The 23,941-nt window shown below is 44.5% G+C and overlaps 1 protein-coding gene and 1 long non-coding RNA gene across 2 annotated transcripts in view; one reads left to right on the forward strand and one right to left on the reverse strand.

The window, feature by feature from the left end:
• ANLN (anillin actin binding protein) overlaps positions 1–23,941 on the forward strand; it is a 64,742-nt gene that overhangs the window by 16,459 nt on the left and 24,342 nt on the right. Inside the window, exons 4-12 of the mRNA XM_040433268.1 lie at positions 5,474–5,793; positions 6,007–6,295; positions 8,420–8,604; positions 8,683–8,790; positions 12,587–12,668; positions 12,885–13,001; positions 22,648–22,919; positions 23,000–23,130; positions 23,218–23,362. Coding sequence (XP_040289202.1) covers positions 5,474–5,793; positions 6,007–6,295; positions 8,420–8,604; positions 8,683–8,790; positions 12,587–12,668; positions 12,885–13,001; positions 22,648–22,919; positions 23,000–23,130; positions 23,218–23,362 — 1,649 coding nt within the window. The remainder of the gene's footprint in view (positions 1–5,473; positions 5,794–6,006; positions 6,296–8,419; positions 8,605–8,682; positions 8,791–12,586; positions 12,669–12,884; positions 13,002–22,647; positions 22,920–22,999; positions 23,131–23,217; positions 23,363–23,941) is intronic.
• LOC121001981 overlaps positions 344–23,941 on the reverse strand; it is a 31,329-nt gene continuing 7,731 nt past the window's right edge. The window contains exon 3 of the long non-coding RNA XR_005779192.1: positions 344–389. This is a non-coding gene — a long non-coding RNA (uncharacterized LOC121001981). The remainder of the gene's footprint in view (positions 390–23,941) is intronic.

Consider the following 23,941-nt stretch of genomic DNA (forward strand, 5'->3'; position numbering starts at 1 on the left):
CAGGACAGGGCTGTTCTCCATTCCGTCTCTTCCTTCCTTCTGAAGGTGGTGTTTGTCTTTCATTTCATCGAGGCAGTCGTCCTCCCCTTCCCACCCCCGGGAACGGACACTTCACCGATTGGACGTTGTTTGAGCCTTGCAGTTTTTACTTGGAGATCTCCGACTCTTGTCGACGTTCGGTCTCTTGTGTTTCCAGGAGGTCCGCGCAAAGGGTTGACGGCCTCCAGGGTGGCTTTCCTCCGCTTTCTCAGAGAGGCTATTGCTGTGGTTGCCGCACCAAGGGCAGGGTTCTGCTTTTGGTGTCACCATTCATTTCACCAGAGCTGTCGGTTCCTCCTGGGCCGGAGGCATTAGGCTTCGGCCATGCATTTGTGCAAGGCGGTCACTGTCTTCCTTGCAAACCTTACCGAGTTCTACAGGGTGCATACTCGGGCTTCGGCGTATGCTGCCTAAAGCCGCCTGGTCTGCAGGTGGCGGTTTCTTGATGCCTTCGGGTGCTTCGCCTTGGTGCTGTGGTCCCTCCCCTCTTGGACCTCTATTGAACGTCCCAAGGTCGTCTTCTGTGTCCCCCAAGGAAACGGCGAGAAAACGAGATTTTTGTATAACTTACCAGTAAAATCTCTTTCTCGCTCTTTCCTTGGGGGACACAGCACCCACCCATTCTTTGTTCTTCTCTGCACGGTTTCCGAGTTTGTTTTACCCGTTGGGTAGTTGGCTTGTTGTTTCCACTTTTGGACTTTGCCTTTTCTCACTACTTGGACACGCAACTGGCAGTCTCTCTCTCCAGGCTGAGGGTATAGCTGCTGGAGGAGGGGCTTAACAGTTTTCACTTAGTGTCACGCCTCCTAGGGAGATGAGCTATACCCAAGGTCTTCTGTGTCCCCCAAGGAAAGAGCGAGAAAGAGATTTTACTGGTAAGTTATACAAAAATCTCGTTTTTTTCCCCCCCTTTTTTAACCCCTATATATACGGCGTTATGCGTCTGCGCTTGTATGCTGCAGATGCCCGCTCCATACACGGTGGGTGCTGGCTGTATCATACAGCCGGCATCCGCCCGCACTGACAGCGCTGATTGCGGCACCTGTGAGTGAAGGCAGAGGGATGCGGCTGTCTCTTCTTCCCGATCGGAGCCCCAACAGTGACATTACGGGGCTCTTATTAGTTGTCATGTTTGCCTGGACGCTGCTGAAGCGATCCAGGCCTGCCATGGCGTTCTTCATGCTGAGCTATGCACAAGGCATAGCTCAGTTTGGAGACAGTAGAAATCTTATTCATCCTAATAGATCCATAGGAGAGGGGATCAAAAGATCCCATGTACTAGGCCCCTAATGGGGCAAATAGTTTTATATATATATATAGTCGGAAAAATTCATCAGGGAAACCAGTCCATTCCCTTTGGGACGCGCACCCGCCTTCTCTCTCTGGAGCCAGTGCCGCCATTTTTCTATATATATATATATATATATATATATATATATATATACACACACACACACATACACACACACAAATAGTGCAGCAGCACAGTCAGATGAGGTGTACCGGGTGCAAATCCCCACAGAGGTCGGCTCTTCCTCCACGAAGTATATCAGATGAATGAAGAGGCAGCACTTCCAGTATAGCGTAAACGGGTGAGGACCCCAAATTTATTAAAGCGACGTTTCGGCCTGCTCAATGAGGCCTTTCTATATATGAAAAAAAGTTTTAAAAACGCCAATATATTAAAAGTTTAAATCACACCCCCTCCCCAATTTTACATATAAACAATAAAAAATAAATAAACATATTTGGTATCGCCGCGTCCGAAAATGTCTGAATAATTAATAAAATAAAAAAATTCCTGTGCAGTGAATGCCGTTGCAGAAAAACACGTGATTTGACATTTTTGTCATCTTGTCCCCCAAAAAAACTAATTGACGGTGATCAAAAAGTATTTCTACAAAAATGGTACCAATAAAAACTACAGTTTGTTACACAACAAGCCCTCATATAGCTCTGTAGACTTAAATATAAAAAAAAGTTATGGTTGTCAGAATCTAGCGATGCAAAGAAAATTGAGTTTTTTTTTTTGTTTTTGTTTTTTTTCCCCCAAAGGTTTATTTTTTTAAGTAGTAAAACAAAAACAAAAAATTCAAGTTTGTTATTACAGCATTCGTATTGAGACGCTGAATAAGGACGTCAGGTCATTTTTAGTACATTGTGAACGCTGTGATGTAAAAACCCCCAAAACCTTGGAGGTTATAGAAACATACATAGAAACATAGAATGTGTCGGCAGATAAGAACCATTTGGCCCATCTAGTCTGCCCAATATACTGAATACTATGGATAGCCCCCGGCCCTTATCTTATATGAAGGATGGCCTTATGCCTATCCCATGCATGCTTAAACCCCTTCACTGTATTTGCAGCTACCACTTCTGCAGGAAGGCTATTCCATGCATCCACTACTCTCTCAGTAAAGTAATACTTCCTTATATTACTTTTAAACCTTTGCCCCTCTAATTTAAAACTGTGTCCTCTTGTGGTAGTTTTTCTTCTTTTAAATATGCTCTCCTCCTTTACCGAGTTGATTCCCTTTATGTATTTAAAAGTTTCTATCATATCCCCTCTGTCTCTTCTTTCTTCCAAGCTATACATATTAAGGTCCTTTAACCTTTCCTGGTAAGTTTTATCCTGCAATCCATGTACTAGTTTAGTAGCTCTTCTCTGAACTCTCTCTAGAGTATCTATATCCTTCTGGAGATATGGCCTCCAGTACTGCGCACAATACTCCAAGTGAGGTCTCACCAGTGTTCTGTACAGCGGCATAAGCACTTCACTCTTTCTACTGCTTATACCTCTCCCTATACATCCAAGCATTCTGCTGGCATTTCGTGCTGCTCTATTACATTGTCTTCCCACCTTTTAAGTCTTCTGAAATAATTACTCCTAAATCCCTTTCCTCAGATACTGAGGTCAGGACTGTGTCAAATATTCTATATTCTGCCCTTGGGTTTTTACGCCCTAGGTGCATTATCTTGCACTTATCCACATTAAATTTCAGTTTCCAGAGTTCTGACCATTCTTCTAGTTTTCCTAAATCCTTTTCCATTTGGCGTTTCCCTCCAGGAACATCAACCCTGTTACATATCTTTGTGTCATCAGCAAAAAGACAAACCTTACCATCGAGGCCTTTTGCAATATCACTTATGAAGATATTAAACAAAATTGGTCCCAGTACAGATCCCTGTGGAACCCCACTGGTAACATGACCTTGTTTTGAATGTTCTCCATTGACTACAACCCTCTGTTGTCTGTCACTCAGCCACTGCCTAATCCACTCAACAATATGGGAGTCCATGCTCAATGACTGCAGTTTATTGATAAGTCTTCTATGTGGGACAGTGTCAAAAGCCTTACTAAAATCTAGATATGCGATGTCTACTGCACCTCCACCGTCTATTATTTTATTCACCCAGTCAAAAAAATCTATAAGATTTGTTTGACATGATCTCCCTGAAGTAAACCCATGTTGTTTTTCATCTTGCAATCCATGGGATTTTAGATGTTCCACAATCCTATCCTTTAATAGGGTTTCCATTAATTTGCCTACTATTGATGTCAGACTCACTGGTCTATAGTTGCTCGATTCCTCCCTACTACCTTTCTTGTGAATGGGCACGACATTTGCCAATTTCCAATCTTCCGGGACGACTCCTGTTACTAATGATTGGTTAAATAAATCTGTTAACGGTTTTGCCAGCTCACCACTAAGCTCTTTTAATAATTTTGGGTGTATCTCATCAGGCCCCTGTGACTTATTTGTCTTCAGTGTTTCAGTGTTTCCCCTCTGTAACGGATCTCCAGCCTGCACCCGGCTGCACTAACATTTAACCCCTGATCGCGGCACCTGTGAGTGAAGGCAGAGGGATGCAGTTCCATGGCAACCTGGACATTTCTGAAGCGATCCAGGCCTGCCATTGCCTTCTCCATGCTGAGCTATGCATGAGGCATAGCTCAGAATGGAGGAAGTAAAATTCTTTTCACCCATACATCTCTATTAGGATGAATAGGAGAGGGGATCAAAAGATCCCATGTTCAAGGCCCCTATAGGGGCTAATAGTTATAGAAAAAAAAAAATGTGAAAAAACACCAATGTATGAAAATTCTGAATCACCCCCCCCCCCCTTCCCAATTTTACATATAAAAATACATAAACAATTAAAAAAAATAAACCTATTGGGTACCGCCGCGTCGGAAAACGTCTGAACTATTAAATTTTTTTTTAATAATCCCTGTGCGGTGAACACGGCAACAAACAAAAACCCAAACAAACATGGGATAAAAATTTGTTTCATTTTGTCCCCTATAAAAATTTACTAATGGTGATTAAAACGTTGTATATACTAAATAGATGTTCTGAATAAAATCTACAGTTTGTTACGCAAAAAACAAGCCCTTACACAGCTCTGTAGACCAAAATATAATAAAGTTATGGCTGTCAAAATATAGCGATGCAAAGAAAATTTTGAATTTTTCAAGTAGTAAAACAAAAAAAACTGGTATTGCCGCTGTGATGTCAAAACCCCAAAAACCTTGGCGGAATTCAGTTTTTTTTTTTTTTTGCGTGTTGTTCCGCCAAAAATATGCCCTCATATAGCTATGTTAACGGAAAAATAAAAAAAGTTATGGCTTTTGGAACATGAGGAAAAATCAACAATGTAAAAATGAAAATAAGCCCGGTCTTTAAGGGGTTAAAGGGCATCTGTCAGCAGATTTTGTACCTATGACACTGGCTGACCTGTTGCTTGGCAGCTGAAGGCATCTGTGTTTGTCTCATGTTCATATGTGCCCGCATTGCTGAGAAAAATGAAGTTTTAATATATGCAAATGAGCCTCTAAGAGCAACGGGGGCATTGCTGTTACACCTAGAGTCTCTGCAGCTGCCACAACTTCTGCCAGGGGGTGTAAAAGTGATCACTCCTGCCTGGCCTTGCCAATCAAAGGAAGGGCGCAGCAGTTTTAGAGAAATCAAAGCCTCTAGGTGTAATGGAAACACCCCCGTTGTTCCTAGAGGCTCATTTGCATATATTAAAGCTTAATTTTTGTCTGCAATGAGGGCACATATGAACATGGGACCAACACAGATGCCTTCAGCTGCCAAGCACAGATGCAGCAGGGTATAAGTTAAACATATTTTCTTTTGTCGTTTTTATGTTATTTAATTAAAAAATAACCCTAAAATCACACTGGATAAGACCATTAACCATCGGTGATGAGGACGACTTTTCGCAGCCCTTGTCATAATGGTCTGTGCAGCTCACAGCATACCCAGAAGTCTTTTCTTCAGAAACCGCTGTCGTTTTCTGCAGTGTCTTTTGTATATGTGGCTGCTGTGAAGCAAGTCTCTGTACTCTGTAGATCAGTTGTAAAGAAGCATGTGAGTTGTCCTACAGATAAGTAAATCTGCATGATTATATTTTTGTTTTTTAGATAGTCCTCCAGAATCGCCAGCCTTGAATCCACCAAAAGAAATGATCCCCTCCCCTCCAAAGCCGCAGACTCCTGCTGCCAATCTTGAGACTCCTTCAGGCCGACGAGGTCGTTTTGCAAACCTTGCTGCAACCATTGGTTCCTGGGAAGATGACCTAAGTCATCCATGTGTTAAACCAAACAATGCACAAGAAAAGCCTGGTACTGCTTGTTTATCAAAAGTGTCCACTGCCAGTTCAGCATCTGCCAGCCTCAATAGTCCCAGTGTGAGGCAGGAAGCCGCTCCGAATGGCTCTGTGAGTAAAGTCTCCAGGACATTGGTATGTTGAGTGCAGACTATATTTTCTTACTATTAACTTACTCTGGGTTTTTAAGATATTTTAATTTGATGTGTGTGTCTTTTTTTTTTTTTTCTTCTAGTGCTTGTCTATTAAAGAGTTTAATAATTATGCTAAATTCATAATGCCAAACACTTTATATTTCAATTGTGATATGTCAATTCACTTTTATAATTTTGAATATTTAATGTGCAGGAGAATAAACCTGCAGCTGCAAAATTCTCGAGTTCCACTGTTGTTTCCACAACGGCCACAGAAAAATCTAACTTATTGGAGGATAAGCCAGCAAGCATCATTCCTTCCAAGCTGGAAGCGAAGGACTTACTCCCGGCTCAGACAGTACAAACATTGTCAACCAAAATATCTACACCACCAAAAATAGAGAGGCCACCCTCAAGGGTATTCTCAAGTCAGCCGGCAGTCAACAAAGAGGAGGCCAGTAGAGCAGCACCCGCACAACCAAAGGATAAGATCTCTACACCAGGTAGGTAGCTAAAGTGCAATGGAAGGAATTTACCATGAGGGGAATGTGTAAATTCAGTTTTGCAGGGGTCTGCATTGCCATAAATTTGGGCCAAATGTATCAAATGTCACATGATGTTTCCTAAACTTGGTGCACCTATAAAAAAAAAAATATTATTATTTTTTTTTAATTCAATTAGATAGCTTGTCCAAGATTTTAATTGGCTAAATAAAATAAAAAAAATACTTGCCTATTTCTACAGTGCTCTTCTCTGTACTGCTGCTCATGTCCCCCAGGCCGTTACTTGCTTCCAAACTACAGCGGTGATGCGCCAGTATAACGGCATGTGACCACTGCAGCCAATCAGTGTGCTTAGCGTCACTGCTGCAGTTTGTAAACAAGCAATGACAAGAGGACAGCGGAAAACGGTGCTGGAGAAAGTTGTAAGCATATTTATTCATTTTAATTTTAGCTTAACCAAGATTAATTGTATCTGACAGCCTCTTTAACCCCTTCACGACTGCCATACCCTGTGCAGCTAGCACGTATATAAACGTCATGGCAGCTCTTTAATCCAAGCGCTGCAAAACGCTTGGATTAAAGCTTCTGTCCCTGCACTGCTGCTGTCACCGACAGCATACAGTCCAGAAATGGCGGCAAGGAACCAATTAGAGTGGTCCCTTGTCGGCGATCGCTCCGATTGGTTAGTCTGTGTAGACTAACCAGTCGGCGTGCGGTAGTGTTAAAATGCCAGTTTCAGGCTCTGATCTGCACTGCAGCAGCGGCATCCATGGGGTTAATACAGGGAGGGGGCTCCCTCTCACAACCATCGGTCTGCGATGGCAGTGGCCCGATGGTTGCCATGGCAACCGGACGCCTTGCAAAGGCGTCCTGTGTTGCCATCTACCAGGAAACCTGATGGTACTATACTTTGCAATGTATAATACAAAGTATAATACAGCCATCAGCCCCACTGGATCTTTAAGATCTAAGTGGGACTTAATAAAAAATAAAAGTGTGAAAATAAAAGTAAATACGGTAAATAAAAATGTAAGGCTACTTTCACACTCGCGTTTTGGGTGGATCCGTCATGGATCTGCAAAAACTGATTAGTTACAATAATACAACCGCATGCATCCGTCATGAACGGATCCGTTTGTATTATCTGTAACATAGCCAAGATGGATCTGTCATGAACTCCATTGAAAGTCAATGGGCAGCATTTAGGTGTCCGCTTCCAGAGCGGAATAGAGACTGATCAGAGGCAAACTGATGCATTCTGAGCGGATCCTTTTCCATTCAGAATGCATTAGGGCAAAACTGATCCGTTTTGGACTGCTTGTGAGAGCCCTGAACGGATCTCACAAATGGAAAGCCAAAACGCCAGTGTGAAAGTAGCCTAAATGAAAAAGAAAATAAATAGCCTTTTAACATATCCACTCATTTATAATAGAATAAAAAAGGAAAAAAATAAACTACACATATTAGGGTCCACCCCGTCTGATAAACACCATAAAAAAATAAAATAAATTTAAACTGTCAAAAATGCCATTTTTGTCACCTTACATCACAAAAAGTGCAACACCAAGTGATCAAAAAGGCGTATGTCCCACAAAATGGTACCAATAAAACAGTCCCCTCATCCTGCAAAAAATGAGCCAAAAAAATAAAAAAAACTATAGCTCTTAAAACGTGGAGACTCTAAAACATAACTTTTTTTCAAAGATACTTTATCATGTAAAACTGAAACAAAGAAAGACATATTTGATATAATTGCGTCCGTAACAACCTGCTCTATAAAAATAGCACATGATCTAGCCTGTCAGATAAATCTTGTAAAAAAAAATAACTGTGCCAAAAAAGCTTTTTTTTGGTTACTTTGCCTCACAAAAAACGTAATATAGAGCAATTAAAAATCATATGTACCCCAAAATAGTACCAATAAAACTGTCACCTTATCCCCTAGTTTCCAAGAACTTTCCAACATGCCTAAAAAAAATTGTAATTTGTCCTGCGTTAATCAGATTCTGTTCACTACAGTTTATCACCTGTAAATTGCCATAGTGGCAATATAATCCTCTACTCTCCTCATCATATACAGCTATGCAATCTTAAGTAACCAGCTTTTACAACTTTGCACTACAGGAGGGCCCGGAATTAAATCCTTCCTAGAGCGCTTTGGTGAGAAGTGTCAAGAACGTAGTCCTGCACCTACAAATTTTGCCACCAAGTCTGCTGTGTTGACTCCAAATACAAAGAGCCTCCAAGAAAGACTGCTGAAGCAAACTGATGTCTCCAGTACTGCCAGCTTAGCACAGCAGCAGAAACAGGTGTTTATCATGTGCAACAGTTTAGTTGTCACAGAAGCATTTATATTTTATACACTAACCTTACATTTTATTAAACAGGAACGTGAGAAAGAACTTGCAGCTCTTCGTAGCAGGTTTGATAAAGGCAGAGTGTGGAATGCAGACAAGGAAGATACGACTAAAACGAAACAGCAGGCGACACAACGGGTAATCCCCATGTCCTAATATACTGCACATCCATCCCCTCAACCTGGAGATTTACCGTATTTTTCAGACTATAAAGAGCATAACCAGTTAAGGCTATTTTAACCCTTGCGGCAGTGTGATCCGGTGGGCAGTTCCGTCGTCGGAACTGCCTGACGGATATGCTGATCTGGATGTGACTGAAAGCATTTGTGAGACGCATCCGGATGCGGATCCGTCTCACATATGCATTGCAAGAACGGATCCGTCTCTCCGCTTGTCATGCGGACAGACAGATCCGTCTTGTATCTTTTTTCAAATTTTTACCTGTATGCGCAGACCGGAAGGACGGATCCGGCATTCCGGTATTTTGAATGCTGGATCTGGCACTAATACATTCCTATGGGGAAAAATGCCGGATCCGGAATTCAGGCAAGTCTTCAGTTTTTTCCGCCGGAGATAAAACCATAGCATGCTACGGTTTTCTCTTTTGCCTGATCAGTCAAAATGACTGAACTGAAGACATCCTGATGCATCCTAAACGGATTACTCTCCATTCAAAATGCATGGGGATATGCCTGATCAGTTCTTTTCTGGTATTGAGCCCCTGTGACTGAACTCTATGCCGGAAATGAAAAACGCTAGTGTGAAAGTACCCTTTCAAAAAATTTTTTCTTCTTATTCAACCTTCCCTGGTGGTTTAATGAAGTGGAGGGTCCCTTTATCAGGCATTACGCAACAGCTATAAAAACATGCACAGATATATTACACACCATGGAGACACCCTTTTCACCCTCGGTCACAGGTCAGAAATAATTGAGCTCCTTCAAGAAGGCGCAATGTAATAAAACTTTTTAAAGGTGGATATTATAATTGATATAAATACAATAAAATGTGAACCATGCTTGTAAAACTCTGGACAGGATTGCATTAACCACTTTCTAGCTGGCTTAAGTCACAAACACCTGGAGGGGAGGGCTCCCTTTTAAAGGGGTTATCCAACCCCTATAATGCCCCCCCCCCCCCCCGTCTTCTCCCCCCCCCCACCAAAATTCCCAAGCCCCTCGTATACAATATACTTACCTGCTCCCCGGACCCACGTTGCTCCGGATGCCCACATAGTTGACGCTGCATCTCCGCGAGTGACGCTAGCTAGGATCATCCCTGTCACGGCCTGCTATTGGCTGTAAAGGCCGTGCAGGGATCCGGAGCGACTTGCGTGTTGGGGAGCAGGTAAGTATAATGCATTGGGGGCGGGGGGGGCTCATTGTAGAGGTTGGATAACCCCTTCAACCACTCATCTCCGAATTGGGAGCAGCAATTTACATGGTTCTGGTCTTGTTTGAAAGCTGAGATCAGATCCAATACATGGGGAGATATAGCTGTTCGAAATTGGGTCTGGAATAAAGGCAGGGCGAACCTGCTTTCACCTGACCTGATTTCTAACAGCAATATCTCCTGATGGAGATCAAGCTGTAAGGCTGCGTTCACACGGGCGAGATTTCCGCGCGGGTGCAATGCGGTAGGTGAACGCATTGCACCCGCACTGAATCTGGACCCATTCATTTCAATGGGGCTGTTCAGATGAGCGATGATTTTCACGCATCACTTATGCGTTGCGTGAAAATCGCAGCATGCTCTATATTCTGCGTTTTTCACGCAACGCAGGCCCCATAGAAGTGAATGGGGTTGCGTGAAAATCGCAAGCATCCGCAAGCAAGTGCGGATGCGGTGCGATTTTCACGCACGGTTGCTAGGTGACAGTCTATTCACTGTATTATTTTCCCTTATAACATGGTTATAAGGGAAAATAATAGCATTCTGAATACAGAATGCATAGTAGGTGATGTACCATGTGATTGGAGCATGTGATCTGACGTCACCAAAGGTCCTTTAGCCCATAGTTCATCTTTCTAAAGAACTAAAGACCGGGAGAACTACGCGAACAAGAGGACAAGGTGAGTTAATTTTTATTTTTTTTTTAACCCTCAATTGATCACCTACTATGCATTCTGTATTCAGAATGCTATTATTTTCCCTTATAACCATGTTATAAGGGAAAATAATAACATCTACACAACACCGAACCCAAACCTGAACTTCAGTGAAGAAGTTCGGGTCTGGGTACCACAGTCGGTTTTTTATCACGCGCGTGCAAAACACATTGCACACGCGCGATAAAAACTGAACATCGGAACGCAATCGCAGTCAAAACTGACTGCAATTGCATTCCTACTCGCGCGGGTTTGCCGCAACACACCGGGACGCATCCGGAACTAATCCGGACACGCTCGTGTGAACGCAGCCTAAGGGTCCATTCACACGTCCGTATTTCTGGCTCCGCATCCGTTCCGCAATTTTATGGAACGGGTGCGGACCCATTCATTTTGACACACTGTGTGCTGTTCGCATCCGTAGTTCCATTCCGCGGCTCTGCAAAAAAGATATAGCTTGTCCACAGTCGCTGACAAGAATAGTCATTTATATCATATGGCCGGCTATGTGCTGTCCACAAAATGGCTGGTATCCATGTTTTGCGGACCACAAAACATTTACGGACGTCTGAATTGACCCTAATTCTTTGATCTTTTAAAGCTTAGACTGTCAACTTTCAAATAAGACCAGAGCCATGTCTATAGCTGGTCCCAGTCTGGAGATATGAGTGATTAAAGCAGCCCTGCCGCCCCCGAGATCTGCAGACAGTGAGCACACTGGTGCACTTTGGCCCCAGTAAACTCTCATGCGCTGAAATGGTGCTATGGCTCCCTGCTGATGAATGAAATATCCGGCCAGTACATAAATACAGGGACTGCAGACTATAAGATGCAGGCACTTTTTAGCAAGATTTTTTTTTGTGTCTTAGGCCTCATGCACGCAGCAAACAGCAGGTCCGAATTATACAGGCACCGGCCATTTGTGCACCACATCACGGATGTGGACCCATTGGGTCCACAATCTGGAAGTTGCGGTGCAGAACCCCAAGAAAGCACTACGGAGTGTTTCTATGGATTTTCGGTCTGTGCCTCCACACCGCAAAAAAGTAGTGCGACAGCCACATAGTCGGTGCGCAGTTTCGGCAAGGCTGGCACACAGTCGTGTACAGTACTGTAAATTTAATGAGACAAAGCTATATTACCGGGTGCAGCAGCTTGTATGGACAAGCTGATAGGTCTGTGTGAACAGTGAGGAAGCTGTGGCGCTCCAGTGATTTTTCTGAACGCACGGGTCAGATCGATCATATGCTGATGCCCTATCCTAACAATAGGACATCAAATTTGAAATCCCCGAAAACCAGGTTAACTGTTTTATACCCTATATTGTCATTTTGGTGGAAATTCTGCAGGCATATTGGATATGTACATTGTAGTTGTTAATCAAGACTATTGTACCTTTGTCACAAACAAGTGAGTTTTGTTACTAACTGTAAATATTTACCATTTATTAAATATTACATTTAAAAGGGTTTTCTGGGATTTTAATATTGATGACCTATACTCAGTGTATGACATTTCGTTCAAGTGTATAAGAAGGAGTCGTCCCATAGAAGTGACTGGGATGGCTTCTTGTAATTACACCTGCCCGCTGCCGCAATGTCGATGGCGAGCAGGTAAACAATGAAGGGAAGGCTGCGCTGGCACGGTGTGTGCCTTCTCTTGAAACAGCTGATCGGTGGGTGTGTCTGACCCCTTCCGATCCGATATTGATGACTTATCCTGAGGTTAGGTCAATATTAAAATCCCTTTTGAAGCTCCATGATATATAAAATATATGAAAATACAAATGTTTACGGTGTGTGTTTTCTGGTCTCTCTCTTGTACAGGAAACTCGGGTTCATCCTGCAACATCTAGCAAACCACCCAAGCCAGATGTAATTTCCCATCCCTCAGTTGGGAGACTCCCAGGTAACAATACATAATCTGACGGTTGAGATGGAGAAGTCAGACTTTTGTCTTGTGGGTGGAACTTGTGTAGCTCCTCAATGCTGTATTTATAATATAAAACATCTGTCCCCTGTCATCCAGGATGAATGTCAAAGTGACTTGTTTCTAAAGTGTTGTGTGAAAAAAAATGGGCTAAAAATGTGGAATTTTAAATTTTTAAGTTCTGCTCCTGTTTAGGCACAGTACAACCTAAAATGGCTGAGCGTCTTTACAGTCATGGCAAAACTCTACAGCCATCTCCTGCATCCACCAAGAAAGCGGAACATGTAGAAGGGCAAGTTAATGGAAAAACATGTATGTTCATTTCAGAGTTAATGCTTTGTAATCTGTGTATTGAAAAAATAGCCTTTATATGGTATTATATTGTTATTTCCTCAAATATTTAACAGTGAACAATTCTCCAAATCCCAGGATATGGAGGCACCTGCAAGTGCTGCTCTTCTCTGTGCGGAGCGTACATTGAGTTTGTTTCAGTGGCTAGATAGGCTGCCATGGGATGATTGAAGAGTTTTCTGAGATTTTTATGAAAATTTGGCATAGAGCAGGGGACTGTATCAAATACAATACTCGCCTGCTTCCAGCCATGACAACTGTAGTAGTTTCCTGGTTGGACACTACAGTTGTCACTCAAAAGAAGAGGGGGCTGTAAAGGATCGAAGGTCATATTCACAATACTTAACCTATTGACTTTGTGTGTTAGTTTTTACAGATTTTGATAGGGAAAAGCAAATTAAACACGTGAAATGCTTGCACAGCAATTAGTGTAATAACGTGAAATAGAGCAGTTTTCAGTATGGTAAATGATGATGCTGTAGTCAGTTTAAACCACAAAGGCAGTAAATTGACTACCAAATCCGGCCCGGGTCTATTTGTGGCTGCAGGATCCTCATTGCGCTTTTACGATGAACTAAAAGTGTGACTGTCATATTTTATTTTCTCGTGCATGGCATTGGGGGACACAGCACCATGGGTATATGTCCAACTACCACTAGGAGGAGACACTAGACATAAAAAAAGTGTTGGCTCCTCCCCGTTGGGCTATACCCTCTCCACAGACACTAGGCAGCTCAGTTTTGTTCTAGTGTCCATAGGAGGCAGACCTGACCTGCTTTTTTTGTGCAGGTCATCCTGCTACTTTTTTATTTTATTTTTTCTTCAATCATTTTTTCTTTCTCTGCAGGTTTCGGCCTGCGGCAGGGGTGGCTCCATCGTGTTCCACTTTAGTTGCCCCCCTGCGGGCGCGTACTCAGGTACCTGGCAGCCACCCAGTCCCCACTTGTAACTGCTTCCGCAGTGGAATTCCGGTAGACCCACGGCTCCCGTGTTGAGTCCGCCGAGGGGGTGGTCATTGCTGCGCCTGAAGACATCGGAAGGTAAGTAGAGATCCGGATCCATTGTGGGGGCCCTGTAGTCCCCTTCTTCCTCCCTCCTTCCCCTTCCCCAGCTCCCTCCCATGGCCTCTTAGGATCTGGGGCACTTTGCTAGGTGGTCCACCCACTTTATCTCCCCTATCACCATGAAGGGGGTTATTTTGGGGCCAAGATACCTGCAGAGAGGCCCATGTCTCTTCTGGGTCCGGCACTTCCACGGAGGTTGCAGCATTAATGGGGGTCATTTTCGGGTGTTTTTTCTGAGAGGGCTTCCTCAATTCCCCTCGGCCCTGTGTTCCTCCCGGCTTCAGGACGCCTCCGCGATCGCAAGCGTCCGTTTCCGGCTGCACTTTCCTAATCTAGGCCCCGGCTTTTCGGCCGACTAGGCCGCAGGTCACGTGGGGCGGAGCCTTCTCTCCGCCCTCTCCTGGTTTCCCGGGCTCTCTCATTCTCCCTCCCTCCGTGGGAGGAACCTGGGAGGGGCCTCTGCTCCTTGCCCAATCCAGCATCACGTGGGGCGGAGCCTTCTCTCCGCCCACTCCTGGCTTCCCGGGCTCTCATTCTCCCTCCGTGGGAGGGGCCTCTGCTCAGCTCCAGCTGCCCTGCTCTGTCAGAGGGGCGGTTCTTCCTCCGGCTGCCGGCTTCTTTCTCTTCACCGGGTCCATCTTCTCCTGCATGGGGCGCGCTGACACAGCTCCTGGGGTCGGGTAGGCAGCCTCTGGCTGATTTGCTCTGCAGGCTCCCCCCCCCCTTCCCCTCCCGCTCCTTCCTCTCAATTGCTGCATTCTCCTGCAGCCCTGCCACCTGATCTATTGCTGCTGCTGCACCTCTTAGGAACAGTGGCTCCGGGGACAGTTAGGTCAGCCCTGCTGCTCTATGAGGGCCTCCTCTCCCAGCCTCCTCATCGGATCGCCACGTATTTCACGTGCGTCCGTTGTCTTACGGAGGTTTCCATGTGGTCGGCTTGGATACCCCCCCCCCCCCCCTTTTCCACCCTTTTGTGTAGGTCCCCCCTTTTCGAACCATGGGAACCTGGCCTGACTCGCCCAATCCCCGGCGGAGTCGCTGGAGCGCTACCTACGAATTGCGGTCTCCTCTCCCCCCTAGGCTCACGTCGATACAGGGTCACGCAAGGAGTAGCCCACGGACCAACCTCTGGTGGTCTTAACTAGCTTCCACCCCTCCTCGGCATCCTTGGGTCTCCCCAGGACAGGCCTGAGGCTGGTGACGAAGCCTTCTCTGTCAGTTGCCTCTGGGGACACCTCTGCACCGATTCTCTCGGAACAGAGCATCAGGCGGTCTTCCACCATACAGAAGTCTTCTGTGAGGTCAAGACAAACGTGCACGGAGGAACCTACCCTAGCCAGGTTTCGGTGTCCCTTTAGTGGACTTTCGGATGGCGCTCTCCTACCTGCACAGGTAATTACCGCACTGGTAAGCCAGCCGTCTCCGTGCTTAGCAACTAGGACACCTACGTGGTGTCTCTGGTACGTGCGCCCTCGTAGGCTATACACGACAGACCTTTCCTGGTTCCCCTCACCAGGGGCTATGTTCCAGGCAAGCTGATAATTCAGGCAAACGCCTCTTGTAGGGTTGGTAACCCTCCTCGACCTCTAAAGGTTCTTTTGTAGTAGCCTGTATCAGTGAATACAGGCCGGCTTTTATTGCCGTGGGGATTAGTTCCTACACTTACTCCAGATGCTGTAGCCATTAGTGTCTAAAGCTATGCTCAGTGGTAAGACACTTGCTTGGCATGTAGTGTTCATGGGTTCAGAACCCTTTCCAGGCTTTCCCCTGGTTGGCTCTATGGTGTTCCACGTGGCACTATTTCCCCCTGCCGGGTGAGATATACAGGCTGCCTTCAATTGCCGTAGCAATTGCCCCTGTCTGTTTCCAGCCACCTTGCTCCCTTCATAGGTAGAGTTCCTACACCATCTCCTGATGCTGTAGCCAATACCCCTGGCGGGCTCTATTGTGTTCCATGCGGCAACATTTCTCCCTACGGGCGAGATATAGAGGCCACTTTCAATTGCCATAGAATTGCCCCTCTCTGGGTCTAGTGGGCACCAAGTTGCCACCTTGATCCCTTCATAGGTAGAGTACCTGCACCATCTCCGGATGCTGTAGCCGTTACTCCTGTCTGGCTTTATGGTTTACCATGTGGCATTTTCTCTCCCTTACCGGACGAGATATTGAGGCCTCCTCCAATTGCCGTGGCCATTGCACCTACCTCATCATAGTGTGCACCAAACAGCCATCTTACTCTCTTCTTAGGTAGATTCCTGCAACCGTTACGCCTGTCTGGCTCTATGGAGTACTATGCGGCCCTGTTTCCCTCTGGTGAAATAGAGGGCCTCCTTCAGTTGCCATTGCACTTACTTAATTGTGGTGTGCACCTGTCGTTCTTTGTGGTACCGTGTGGCCCTATTTTCCCCCTCCCGAGCGGAATATAGGTAGCATTGCTAACGCGGTAGCCGCTGGACTTCTCTGGTCCTAGGGGGCACCATGCGGCCACATTGCTCTAATTTTAAATCTAGTACCTCTACCATCTCCAGATGCTGTACCCATTGCACCTGTCTGGTTGTATCTCTGCACTACTCAGCCGTATTGCTACTTTTCCAGGTTGTAGACCTGTACCCTCCAAATGCGGTTGCATTTCCGGATGCTGTGGCTTTGTTTCCACTCTCCTTAGTGTGCAACATGCTGCCACTTTAGCTCGGTTTTAGGCGTGTAATTTTAGCCCACGTGCTGGGCCCTAGGGTGCAATCTGTGGCCCATACAGTTTCTGTATTACGGGGTGCTTCCTTCCCTGGACTCTATTCTATACTCGAGACATCGACTGTCGTGCTCTATGGTCTTCTTGTGTTTTCTCAAGGCACTGTCTACAACAGGCCTTCCTGGTTCAGCATGTACACGGTAACCATATCTGGCAGGGGTGGGCCAGCCCAACCCCCACCTCCACCTTGTCGGTCTACTGCTACTTCTGGTGTACCCAGTATATGGCTGATCTGTTCTAATCTGGTGGGTGGTCCACATACAACCACGCTCCCTACACCATGGCCAGGTGGTTGTTGGCTTTCGTGCTAGGGTTGCTCTTGCCATCCCTATAGTACTTCTGTCTGCGGCACTCCGCGTTACCCCATATCATAAGGAGTACCCGCGTTGTTTTCTGTTACAGGGCGGACCACTCCTGGTGGAGTACAGTCATCTCCACTGGATCTTTTTCCTTGTTGGGGTACGAGCTTGGTGAGCTCCGGCCGCTGCAGCGGTTTTCGGCCATCACTGGATGTCCTCCGCCACACTGAATCCTTCTGGGGTCACCGTTTTTTCCTCGTTGGACGTCCTTCCTAATGGTCAGGGACGGAAACACTGAGCGCCACACACCTGCCTGGTAGGTGAATTTTCTGCTGATTGCTCTGGCATCGGACAGGGTTCCATAGTTCCTTCTGGGTCCGGGTGTTCCCTTATATTCTCTGCTTAGTTGTACTATATGACAGAGGGCAGTTCCCTTGGACCTTGCTATTGTCTGCGCCTATCAGGTACTTTCTCCCCCTGGGAGTCTTCTGTGTGTCGGTCGCAGCTGGTTTCTAGTGGCATGGCTGTCTTTTGTAACGACTTCGCCATTCCTTTGGTGTTTGTCGATTTAGTGGTACAACCCAAGCCGCTGTACTTGTCCTCTCCGGGACAATGTACATAGATTGCTAGCCACTATTCTTAGAATGGTTAGTTGTCCATGACCAATCCCTTCCCATGTAGCGGTTCTTTTAATTTTTTCTTGGTTATTCTGCCTTTCGTTGTCCTCTGGTGGTTCAGTTCCTGGTTCCTTGTGAGCCCATACCGGGTACTCCTTCTGGAGTCCCTGTCCCCGTTCATGGACCACGCAGATTCTGTATGATAATCGTTGTTTGTAGAATCTTCCTCCTTCGATTGTTGGGAGTACTCTCCTTCTCCTCCCATGCCTCTCAGTCCAGTGTGTCCCTGCTGAGATTTCCTGGGCCTGCATCTCCATGATACTTCATTTGGCCGGAGTTTCTCCGGTCTTGCGCTTTTCAGCGATATTTTGTTTTCAGAGGCTCGTTCCTCGTCTCCTGGTTGTGGGATGCAGGTCTTATCTTATTTATTTTTTTTTTTTTTCCTGGCCTTTATTTGCAACCCCCCTCCCTTTCCAAGGGTTGGCGGTTTCCCTTGGCGCCTTTGGGGTTTCAACCTTTCAATAGGGCGCTTAACTTCATCACCTGCCTTGCGGTGGTGGGGGGGGGGGGGGTCCTGCTCACTTCATTGTGAGCCTTGCTATGGCTTCTATCACTCCAGGGTGTCCCTGCTGAGATTTACGGGGCCTGCATCTGGTCCCCTTTTTTCCCTGATACTTCTTTTGGCCAGAGTTTCTCCAGTCTTGCGCTTCTCAGCGATATTTTGTTTTCAGGGGCTCGTTCCTCGTCTCCTGATTTTGTGATGCCGGCCTCATCTTTTCTCTTTTCCTGGCATTTACTTACAACCCCTTCCCTTTACAAGGGTTGTCGGTTTCCGTTATCGTCTTTCGGGTTTTTTCCTTTCAATAGGGCGCTTATCTTCATCACCTGTTTTGCGCTGAGGGGAGGCCTGCTCCCTTCTCATGTGAGCCTTGCTATGGCTTCCCTCACTCGTTTGGCCTTCAATGAGTCCATCTTCCCTTGTTCCCCTGGCCTGTCAGTGCTTTTGCCTGAGTCAATTAGAATGTTGGGTAGCTCCAATACGTGGTGCTGTCCTTCTTTCTCTCTCCAGCCTTCGGCTGAGCTCGGTGTTTCCCTTTTGCCGCCTTCTTGCATTTGGGTCCTTCTCCCAGGCATTTTTCCTGGGGTGCGGGCAGTCTTCGCTGTTGCTTCATTGGGGTTTCTACCTTATTATGAGGCTTCTTGCCTATTCTGTGCTTTCCCCCTGTTGGGTCACATGGTTCTCCCGCACCTGTATGCCCAACCGGTGGCATGGCTGTCTTTTTCCCACCCTCGGGGACTGCTTTGGGACGTCCCATGGTGCTGTGTCCCCCAATGCCATGCACGAGAAAATTGGATTTTTTGTACTCACCGTAAAATCCTTTTCTCGTAGTAGGCATTGGGGGGACACAGATCCCACCCTATGTTGTTTTACTTCCGCTTCTCCGGGCTGGTCTCTTGATCTTTCCCGGTACGGGAGTTGTTGGTTCCTTGCCTTTCTTCTCTCTCCTACTGCTTTTGGTACAAACTGAGCTGCCTAGTGTCTGTGGAGAGGGTATAGCCCAACGGGGAGGAGCCAACACTTTTTTTATGTCTAGTGTCTCCTCCTAGTGGTAGTTGGACATATACCCATGGTGCTGTGTCCCCCAATGCCTACTACGAGAAAAGGATTTTACGGTGAGTACAAAAAATCAAATTTTTATTTGCTAGTTTATTAGAGCTAGGCATTTATACCTGAGTTAGTCTGTCAATGATTGTCAAAAGATCTGTAATTACCTTATAATAACAGATTTCATTAATGTCCCTTGTCCCTTTCCACTGGCCCCTTAACCCTTTCTACCCCGGGCCAGTTTTCACCTTCCTGCCCAGACCATTTTTTGCAAATCCGACGTGTCACTTTATGTGGTAATAACTTTAAAACTCTTACTTATCCAGGCGATTTTGAGATTATTTTCTCGTCACATATTGTACTTCATGACAGTGGTAAAATTGAGTCAAAAAATGTTCATTTTTATTTATAAAATAAAATACCAAATTTACCGAACATTTTGCAAAATTTGCAAATTTTAATTTCTCAACTTTTATAATAAATAGTAATACCTCCAAAAATAGTTATTACTTTACATTTCCCACATGTCTGCTTCATGTTTGGATCATTTTGTGAATGCCATTTTATGTTTTGAGGACGTTAGAAGGTTTAGAAGCAAATCTTGAAAATTTTTCAGAAAATTTCTAAAACCCACTTATTCAGGACCAGTTCCGCTCTGAAGTCACTTTGTGAGGCTTACATCATAGAAACCACCCAAAAATGAGCCCATTTTAAAAACTACACCCCTCAAGGTATTCAAAATTGATTTTACAAACTTTAACCTTTTGGGTGTTCCACAAGAATTAATGGAAAATCGAGATGAAATTTTTGAATTTCAACTTTTTGGCAGATTTTCCATTTTAATCCATTTTTCCCCCGCTAACAAAGCAAGGGTTAAAAGCTAAACAAAACTCAATATGTAGTGCCCTGATTCTGTAGTTTACAGAAACACCCCATATGTGGTCGTAAACTGTTGTACGGGCACACGGCAGGGCGGAGAAGGAAAGGAACGGCATATGGTTTTTGGAAGGCAGATTTCACTGGGATAATTTTAAGCTGCCATGTCACATTTGAAGACCCCCTGATGCCCCCGTTAGAGTAGAAACTCCCAAAAAATTACCCCATTTTGGAAACTACGGGATAAGGTGGCAGTTTTGTTGGTACTATTTTAGGGTACATATGATTTTGGTTGCTCTATATTACACTTTTTGTGAGGCAAGGTAACAAAAAATAGCTGTTTTGGCACTGTTTTAAGCTTTTGTTATTTACAGTGTTCATTTGACAGGTTAGATCATGTGGTATTTTTATTGAGCAGCTTGTTACGGACGCGACAATACCAAATTTTTTTGTGGTTTTTTGTTTGTTTTGCATAATAAAGCATTTCTGAAAAAATTGTTTTTTTTGGGTCTCCATATTCTGAAAGCCATTATTTTTATTTTTTATTTTTTTTTTCTACATTTTGGGCGGCTGTCTAATGTAGGGGCTCTTTTTTTTTTTTTTTTTTTTTTTATGAGATGACGGCTTGATTGGTTCTATTTTAGGCTGCATATGACTTTTTGATCACTTGGTATTATACTTTGTGATGTAAGGTGACAAAAAATGGCTTTTTGACACACTTTTTTTTCTTTTTTTTTTAAACGGTGTTCACCGAGGGGTTAGGTCATGTGATCTTTTTATAGACCAGGTCGTTACGGACGTGGCAATACCTAATATGTATACTTTTTTATTTTTTATTTAAGTTTTACACAATCAAAGCATATTTGAAACAAAAAGAAATCATGTTTTAGTGTCTCCATAGTCTGAGCGCCATAGTTTTTATTTTTTGGGGGTGACTATTTTGAGGGGCAATATGCCTTTCTGATGGCTTGGTGTTGCACTTTTAGTGATTGTAAGGTGACAAAAACATTATATTTTTTTTGTTCAGTTTTTATTAAATGTTTTGGACGGTGTTCACCTGAGGGGTTAGGTCATGTGATATTTTTATAGAGCCGGTCGATTCGGACGCGATGATACCTAATATTTCTACTATTCATTTTTTATTTATTTTTTTAGATTTTTTTTACTTGAAACTTTAATATTTTTTTGTAAACTTTATTTTTTAGCTTTTTTTTTTTTTTTCAACTTTTTTTTTTTTTGGGGTTCTGATGCCCTTTACAATGCATCACATTACTTCTGTATTGTGATGCATTAGCTGTAAGTGTATTGCACACTGTAGTACACTTACAGCCTGCTTCCTGTGAGATCCGGGGGCTGGTTCTCACAGGCTGTCACGGAAGGCAGCCACGATGCCTAAGTAAGACATCGGGCTGCTATCAGGTCCCCATCACAGCAGCACGGGGATCCGATGGAAGCTCTCTCCACACATCGCACGTGCCGCGGTCAGCGCTGACCGCGGCACATCAAGGGTTAATGCGCTGGCATCTGTGCTTTCCCAGATGCAGGGGTCCGGCTATCAGTGACTGCCGGACCCCGCCGATGATCGGGGAGGCACAGCTCCTGCACGCACCTGATCAGCATTCTGTAATAGTATTGCGCTGGGCGGCAAGTCACATCCCGCTGCGCCGTACTATTACAGCGCTTGGCGGGAAGGGGTTAAAAATTAAAAGACCGTTGTTGCTATGGCTCATCTGTCTCTGGCTAGGAAGACAGAGGGACGGTCCTTCACACTGCATGCCTGCATTAGGCTTCAGAGTGAGGAGGCGTGTCTATCAGTAATCCAATCTGATTGGCTGGCAGGAAGCTGCTGGCTACAGCAAGTTGGTATGTGACCTGAGGGAATGGCCTCAGAGAACTGGCAGAGGAGCTATCTTGATGAGATCCTCATGTTGTAGGGTTAAAACAGCAGTAACTTGGGGAAAAACTCAAGGAAAACAGTGGTATGTGAAAAAACTAAAGATTGCTTCACGCATAATGCTGCAGCAGCAGTTACATATGCAAAATAGATTTTTTATTTTTATTTTTTTATGAAAACATGACAGTTACACTTTAAAGGGGTATTCGGTTATGTAAAGTTATCCCCTGTCCACAGGATGTTAGATCACTGTGGGTCCTACCGCTGAAATCCTCACCAGAGAATGGAACCCCATATCCTGTGGAGCCCCCAAAAATGATCAAAGTGACTGGTCGGGAGTGCATGGAGCCGCATCATTCATTTCTATGGGAGTTCTGGAGATAGCTGAGTATGGCGTTTAAAGTACAGCATAGAAATGAATGGAGAGGCTGCACGCTTGCCCTTTAAAATCTAGAATCTTTTGATATAGTTATTTTAATGATTTTGCCTCTCTTCCTAACAGCTGAAGCCGTGGATGAGGTTGAAATGAGTGTTGATAATATAGATGAGATGAACAGTTCGGAAGTGATCACTAACATATTTAGTGATGCCCTTGATGATGAGGATGATGAAAATGTTGATGAAAGTTCATCAAAGCAAGTGGAAAAAGTCTGTGATAAGGAAAGTGATGAAGAAAGAGATGACGACTATGAAGATGGAGAAGGTGCTCTCAACATTTCCTCAATGTCTTTGCTCACTCCTTTAGCAGAGACTGTTGGCGTTGGAAGTCCAGAAGTATGTTTATAAGTAGTAGATATCTTCACCCTGATGATTTGCACATTGCCTATTTTCATTTCACTTCATTTATTAAACAGGCCCTGCTCTCAAAATCCAGCATAACAGCAGACAGCAATGTGTGTGACAGCCCAAAATCTGTAACGTTCCAATATGCAGAATCCCAGGAGAACGTTCTGTCTGAAGAGGAAAATCAAAATCTTCTTTATAGGTAGGACTTAAAAAGAAATTTGTTACATCTGACAATTATCGTTTATGTTCTGTAAAAATGTAACATCTATCTAATATTTCCATTCAGCATTGACGCGTACAGGTCACAAAGATTCAAGGAGTCGGATCGTCCAGTGGTTCAAAAGATTGTCCGTAAAGAAGATGTTTCTTCTCGAACGGAGGATAAAAGACATGCATCTCCACGAGCGTTTAACGTCAAGCAAAAAATGAAGGTATTGTTCTTTTGTCCGTATATAGAAAAAGTAAAAAATTTATATTTCTTTATAACATGGTTATAAGGGAAAATAATAGCATTCTGAATACAGAATGCATAGTAAAACATTGCTGGAGGGGTTAAAAAATAATAATAAAAAAAATTAACTCCCCTTAGTCCACTTGATCACGTAGCCGACATCTCTTCTGTCTCCTTTGGACCTGTGGTGAGCATTCTTTACAGGTCAAGGACCTTTGACGTCACTCTGGTCATCACATGATCCATCACATGATCTTTTACCATGGTGATGGACCATGTGATGACCGGAGTGACGTCATCAAAGGTCCTTGACCTGTAATGGACACTCACCACAGGTCCTGTTCAGCAAAGGAGACAGAAGGAGATGCCGGCATCGCGATCAAGTGGACTAAGGTGAGTTAAATTATTATTTATTTATTTTTAACCCCTCCAGCGCTGTTTTACTTTGCATTCTGTATTCAGAATGCTATTATTTTCCCTTATAACTATGTTATAAGGGAAAATAATACAATCTACAGAACACCGATCCCAAGCCCGAACTTCTGTGAAGAAGTTCGGG

Source organism: Bufo bufo, chromosome 5, assembly GCF_905171765.1.
Source record: "Bufo bufo chromosome 5, aBufBuf1.1, whole genome shotgun sequence".
Taxonomy (NCBI): Eukaryota; Metazoa; Chordata; class Amphibia; order Anura; family Bufonidae; genus Bufo; species Bufo bufo.